The sequence below is a fragment of the Dromiciops gliroides genome, chromosome 2 (genome assembly GCF_019393635.1).
Source record: "Dromiciops gliroides isolate mDroGli1 chromosome 2, mDroGli1.pri, whole genome shotgun sequence".
NCBI lineage: Eukaryota > Metazoa > Chordata > Mammalia > Microbiotheria > Microbiotheriidae > Dromiciops > Dromiciops gliroides.
In genome coordinates, this window is record NC_057862.1 from 281,810,740 (window position 1) to 281,817,917 (window position 7,178).

The window sequence follows — 7,178 nt, forward strand, 5'->3', positions numbered from 1 at the left end:
TCCTAGTGTTCTCAAAGGGGATATCAAAGTATTCAGTCTGGATAGTTATCTTTTCTAATTGTTTCTGGTTCCTTTTTGTCATATATCCATAGAGTTTTCCTTAAGAGACTTTGTAATGATGGCATAATCATTCATTAATCTCATACTATTAGTGTCACTAAACCCAGAAATATCTTTAGTTCCTATAGTTCCTGACAATTCTTTGAACATGACCTAGTGATGAATTCTAAGTTAGTACTCTGTATACTTGACAGAGGTGATGCAGAACTAGTATTTGTCAGTTTACAGCTTTAGATGACCAATTTCTTAATGATGGAAGAAACTTAAACTAGTCACTTGTCATCCTTGGGTCTCAACTTCTTCATTAATAAAATAAGATGTTTCAAGTAGACAGCCTCCAAATTGATAATCTGATGATCCAGATAAACCAATACCATTAAATAGCTAATGTCATTCACTGCCTTTTCTGTGACCTCCTGGAAAGTGCCAGAAACTCCTTGCTTACATTGGTACAATCCCTTTGAATAAATGAAGGTGTAACGATTGGAATGACGCCACCTGCTGGAGACTTACTGTAGAAGAGTTCCGCCCATGAAGCGAAGGTCTTTGAGGGCAAGACCAGGAGTCTTTTCTTTGGCGTCAGGAAGTGACGTTGGCTAGTGGGAGGAAGAAGGAAGAGACTGGCGCTCGGTCTCGCGCTTTCCTGAGGTCTCCAGCAGAGGAGGGAGCTAGAAATGCACTTTCCCTTTAATAGATAGGAATCTAGGCCTTTCTCTCTCTCTTTACCAAATTCTTATTCTCCTTAATAAATGCTTAAAAGTCTAACTCTTGCTAAAGCTTATAATTTATTGGCGACCACTCATTAGATATTTTAGACAGTTTAGCTAGAATTTTAGCCCTTAACAAAGACTAATTTATTTTTATCTTCCTCTGCCATAGGGATTTTTCAGTAGCTACTGTGAAGATCCATTGTTTAATCATTAACAAGTTGACATATTACTGGATGAACTGAATCATATCAGTATTGGTATATTTTTACTAATGAAACCAGAAGACTAGGAAGTCTTCTAAATGGAAGGATGGTTCACAGATTTTTCTTGGGTAGGCAAATAAAGGAGTGGCTGCACTTAGTCTTATGTGTCCTTAGACAACAAGAAATGTTTCTTATGACATTTCAGTTTTACTGAACTACAAGCTTATCATGAGTTAGTGTGATATGGTAGCCAAAAAAGCCATTGTGATCTTGGGCTGCATTGATAGGCATAACTTTCCAGAATAGGGAAGTGATGGTCCCACAGTACTCTCCCTTGTCAGATCTCAGTTTAAAGATGCTGGTAAGCTAGAGAGTGTCCAGAGAAGTACAACTTGTATGCTGAAGGAATTTGAATCCACATTGTTGTTGTTGAGACATTTTTCAGTCATGTCTTCATGATCCCATTTGGGGTTTTCTTGGCAGAGCTACTTTAGTGGCTTGCCATTTTCTTCTCCAGCTCATTTTACAGATGAGGAAACTGAGGCAAACAAGTAAGTGACTTGCTGGGAGTTACACAGCTAGTAAGTGTCTGAGGCCAGTATTGAATTCAAGTGTTCTTGACTCCAGGCCCAGCACTCTATCCATTGCATCACCTAGTGGCCCCAACTTGAGTCCATAACATATATATAGTCAATGAATGAATTGAGCATGTGTAACCTGGAGAAAAGAAGATGCAGAGTGCACATAATATCAGTCTTCAAGTATTTGGAGGACCATTTGGAGGAGACATTAGACTTGTTCTCTTTGACTCCAGGAGCAATGGATGGAAGTTTCAATGAGGTAAATTTAAACTTGATGTCAGGAAAAACTTCCTAACAATTTGAGCTATCCAGGGATAGCATAGGATTCTCCTAATCAGGGGAATGCCTTCCCTTAAAGATATTTTCCCTTCTTAGATCTTTTCAGGCAGGGGCTGGACAATAATTTGTTAGATATTTTATAGTGGGGTTCCTTTTGTGTAAGGATTGGATTAGATGCCTGTTGAGGTCCCTCTCCACTCTCAAATTCTGTAGTTTTGTGATAGCCATTGTGAGCCTTTGCAAAAAGACCACCATGCAGATAATTGCAGCTTATTATGTGCCAATTTCTGTTGCAGAAGATAAGGAGATGGAGAAATTCTTCAAAGAACTGCATAAGACCCCCTAAATTAAATATATATATATATATATTACCTAAAGTATATATACAATGACCTAATAAATGCAGTGACCTAAATTTAAAAGCAGGCATAAAAGGAAGAATAGTGAAAAATGTTGGAGAATATTGCTTAGTCTAAATCACTACTGATTAGAGAAATGCAAATTAAAACAACTCTGAGGTACCACCTTACACCTATCAGATTGGCTGATGTGACAAAAATTAAATAATAAATGTTAGGAAAGATGTAGAAAAATTGGAACATTAATGCATTGTTGGTGGAGCTGTGAACTGATCCAACCATTCTGGAGAGCAATTTGGAACTATGCCCAAAGGGCTATAAAACTCTGCATACCCTTTGACCCACCAATACCACTATTAGGTCTTTATTCCAAAAAGATCATAAAAAAGGGAAAAGAACCCACATGTACAAAATATTTATAGCTGCTCTTTTTGGGGTGGCAAAGAATTGGAAATTGAGGGGATACCCATCAACTGGGGAATGGCTAAACAAGTTGTGGTATATGAATGTAATGGAATACTATTGTGCTATAAGAAACAATGAGCAGGCAGATTTCAGGAAAACCTGGAAAGACTCACATGAACCGATGCTGAGTGAAATGAGCAGAACCAGGAGAACGTTGTACACAGTATCAACAACATTGTGTGAAGATCAACTGTGATAGACTTAACTCTTCTCAGCAATACAATGATCCAAGATAATTCTAAAGGACTCATGATGGAAAATGCTTTCCACATCTAGAAAAAAGAACTGTGGAATCTGGATGCAGATTGAACCATACTATTTTTACTTTTTTGTTTTTATTTTTTCTTTGTTGAGGTTTTTCCCTTTTGTTCTTGTTCTTTCACAATATGACTAATGCAGAAATATGTTTAATATGGTTGTGTATATATATATATATATATATAAAACCTATATCAGATTGCTTTCTGTCTTGGAGAGGGGAGAGGGAAGGGAAGGAGGGAGAAAAATTTGGAACTCTAAATCTTATAAAAGCAAATGTTGAAAGCTATCTCTACATGTAACTAGAAAATAATAAAATACTTTTATGATAAAAAAGAGAAATATTGCTTAGGATAAAGAAATAAAAAAGATCAAACATGCTTCATGTCTACATTTACTAAATATACCCGAAATAGAGTTGGGAGGCCTTTGATATGGTGACTAATAGAATCTTTAACATGATTCAGAACTTGGGGCAGCTAGGTGTCGAAGTGGATAAACCATCGGCCCTGGATTCAGGAGCACCTGAGTTCAAATCTGGCCTCAGACACTTGACACTTAGTAGCTATGTGATCCTGGGCAAGTCACTCAACCCTCACTGCCCTGCAAAAAAACCCCAAAAAACAACCATATCCAGAGCTCCAAATTTTCACAAGATTGTCAGATAGTAAAAAGTTGAATCTTTCCATATTTTGAAGGATGTTCAAATTCAAGCATAAAAAGTTGTATGGAACAATGGTGTGATAAATTAGAATGTAGTATTTACTTGCATATGCTTAGACCATGTACTAATTCTACAAAACTGAAGTTCAGAATTTGATACCATCAAATTGTCATTTAATTCAGAGTCTAGTCAATTATTTTGTTTGATTAATATTTACTCATATGAATTTGATCTAAGATTGGAAGTGTGACCATATAGAAATAGAAATTGGGACTGGACCTGTGATTCTACTGTGTAGGGAACTCCTGGTAAGGAACTTTGATCGTTCAGTTTGGCTCCTTCTCTGCAGTTTTTAGTCTTAGAGATCCACCTAGACCACCTCATATCATCTCTTATCCATATAGAGATATACATACCCACACATATATACATGTATCATATGAGTGTTATGTATATACATGTACGTGTTTAAAATGGAACTTAATCAACATACAAATAAAAATTTTTAATATCTCAGAAATGTTTTATGAGTGGAAGTGAGTGGTTAATAAAGTTTAGATCTTATCTAACAACTTCTCTAAGTTATTAACTCATCATAAAATGGGACAGTCACAGGTAGGTAGAAATGAGGCTCCTTACCTCTAGAGCATAGTATGCATACTTGTAACTGCTTTAGTCTTTTTTTTTCACACACAGTCAGATTTATTGGTCTTGTCACATACACATTTATACACAAATATTCCAATGCACAGATTTTACACAGGGCTCACAGATCCCCTTGCCCATTTCATCAAGTTCTTCATCCAGTGCCCTGCACCAGGCCCTATCCACTTTCCACACCTCATCTCCAGGTTAATCCAGTCGTAGTTTGGGGAACAATTCTTGGATAAAGCTGAAGGGCAGAAGGCAAGGGAAGCAGAGAGGTCCTGCTCTCCCCTCCCTTCAGGTGCCTCCAAAGGGCCTGTCCCTTTTCAATGGCACCTAGAGGGCACTGGGCTGAATAGGGCACTCCTCCCTACGGGACAGGGCCTGGGATGGGTGTCAGCCCCAATCCGACTGCTTTAGTCTTTATGTAATAATAACTTACACTTCTAAAGTGCTTTAAGGTTTTTTAAGTACTTTCCTCAAAACAATCCTGTGAGGTAGATAGTATTATCACCTTTATTGATAAAGAAGTTTGATCCTAGAGAATTTAGGTGACTTGCTCAGTGTCACAGAGCTAGTAAATGTTGGAGCCAGGATTCAAACCCAGGTTTCTTGACTAGTATTTATTCCACTTTATTATGCTATCTCACTATATATGACACTGTGGTCAAACTAGACTTGTCAGTGACTTTGCTTATGTCAATATCTTCTCCTGGAATGCTACCTTTCTGTCTCTACCTGTCAAAAATCCTACCTGTCCTTAAAATGCCTCTATTAGATACTCCTGGACATGAAACAGGTATTTACAAGGAAGTACTTGGTAAATATTTGCTTAGTGTCTTATTTCTCAGGTACAGAAAACAAAATCAAAATTTATTTTTTTGATATAGAGCTAACTTTGTTTCATCAAATCTTACCTAATTTCTTATATTAAAAAAAGATAAAAATGCCAAATCTATTGTAAAGTTCTCATTTTCAACTTTCTTTTCTGGTATGTGTTAGAACACTAGAATTTTTAAAAATTAAAAAATTGGGGGCAGCCAGGTGGTGCAGTGGATAGAACACCAGCCCTGGATTCAGGAGGACCTGAGTTCAAGTCTGGCCTCAGACACTTGACACTTACTAGCTGTGTGACACTGGGCAAGTCACTTGACCCCAGTTGCCCTGCCAAAAAAAATTTTAATTTTAATTAATTAATTAATTTTTTTGTGGGGCAATGAGGATTAAGTGACTTGCCCAGTGTCACACAGCTAGTAAGTGTCAAGTGTCTGAGGCTATATTTGAACTCAGGTACTCCTGAATCCAGGGCTGGTGCTTTATCCACTGCACCACCTAGCTACCCCAGACTAGAAAAAATTTTAACAGTTTAAAATCAGTGAGTTAGAAACAAATCCAAGAACAAACATGTTTGTGTATAAACACATTTAAATTTAAAAAAGTAAGCTATGAGAAAAAGAAAGCACTTTCAAAGCTGAAATTGCTACAAAGAATAGTTCAAACTGAGGTAATATTTTGTTTTTCTTCTCAGAATACCAAGGTGTTTTGTAAACAAAGTTTTTCATTTTGTATAATGCATTTTTTTCAAACGGTGCTAACCACCAAAACCAAATCTGCTCTATATTAATATTTTCCCAACTTTTAGAGGGAGACTAAGGCATAGAGTCAAATTACAGCAATTTTGTTGTACAGCTAAGGAAGGACCCCAGATTTCTGATTTTGAATAAATTTTCCTGTTTATTCTATGGTGTTTTACAATAAATTGGAATGCTTGGTTGTTTTTCCTATTGGTGAATGTCACTGACTTTTTCTGTATATCTTTCCCCAAGTCCTTTTTAATGTGGGGAAATGCTGAGGGACCAGGAACTAGAAACCTAATGCATAACATAGGCATGGATCGTCCTCTCCATTTGTAGAAAAAAGCTTTACTGCTTTGACTGGCAATATTAGTTCTTTAAGTTAGAGAATTTCCCTTGTTATTGAAACTTAATTAATCTAAAATTATTCTTGTTTGTTTCTAGATTATTCATCGGGATATAAAACCTGAGAATATATTAGTATCTCAGTCTGGAATTACTAAGCTCTGTGATTTTGGTTTTGCTCGGACATTAGCAGCCCCTGGGGACATTTATACAGACTATGTGGCTACCCGGTGGTATAGAGCGCCAGAATTAGTATTAAAAGATATTACTTATGGAAAGTAAGTATGTTTCCTTTCCACTTTTTTTCCCTTCTGTATCTTCCTATAATAAACTTTTTGGATCCATCAAGGTACATTTACATTAAATTTTGTTTTGTTTTGGTTTTGGTGAGGCAATTGGGGTTAAGTGACTTGCCCAGGGTCACACAGCTAATAAGTGTTAAGTGTCTGAGGCCAGATTTGAACTCAGGGCCTCCTGACTCCAGGGCCGGTTCTCTATCCACTGCGCCACCTAGCTGCACCCATCAAGGTACATCTAACATGGCCAGGACTGGGAAGCATTTCTGGGTCTTATACCTTTTTTTTTTTTTTTAGTGAGGCAATTGGGGTTAAGTGACTTGCCCAGGGTCACACAGCTAGTAAGTGTTAAGTGTCTGAGGCCGGATTTGAACTCAGGTACTCCTGACTCCAGGGCCAGTGCTCTATCCACTGCGCCATCTAGCTACCCCATTGGGTCTTATACCTTAATGGAGGCCCTAGAAAGACCAGCTTACCGTTTCTTCCATTTCCCCTTCTGAATAGTTGTAGCCTGGTTGATAGCAGCCACCTAACTCAGAATCTCCTTAGAAGACATCAGTGCATATATTACGTCTCCTAGTCACTTGCCCTACTCTTGCCATTATATTCTTGGGAAACTCGTATAACTAATTTACTTCACTACCAATTTAGAAGTACATTTTCCATTGTTAAGGCTAAAATTCTAGCTATACTGTCTAAAATATCTAATGAGTGGTCGCCAATAAATTATAAGCTTTAG

General features: G+C 37.4%; 1 protein-coding gene across 1 annotated transcript in view; it reads left to right on the top strand.

The window, feature by feature from the left end:
• CDKL3 (cyclin dependent kinase like 3) overlaps positions 1-7,178 on the top strand; it is a 57,910-nt gene that overhangs the window by 14,844 nt on the left and 35,888 nt on the right. Inside the window, exon 4 of the mRNA XM_043980210.1 lies at positions 6,243-6,421. Within this exon, the coding sequence (XP_043836145.1) occupies positions 6,243-6,421 (179 nt within the window). The remainder of the gene's footprint in view (positions 1-6,242; positions 6,422-7,178) is intronic.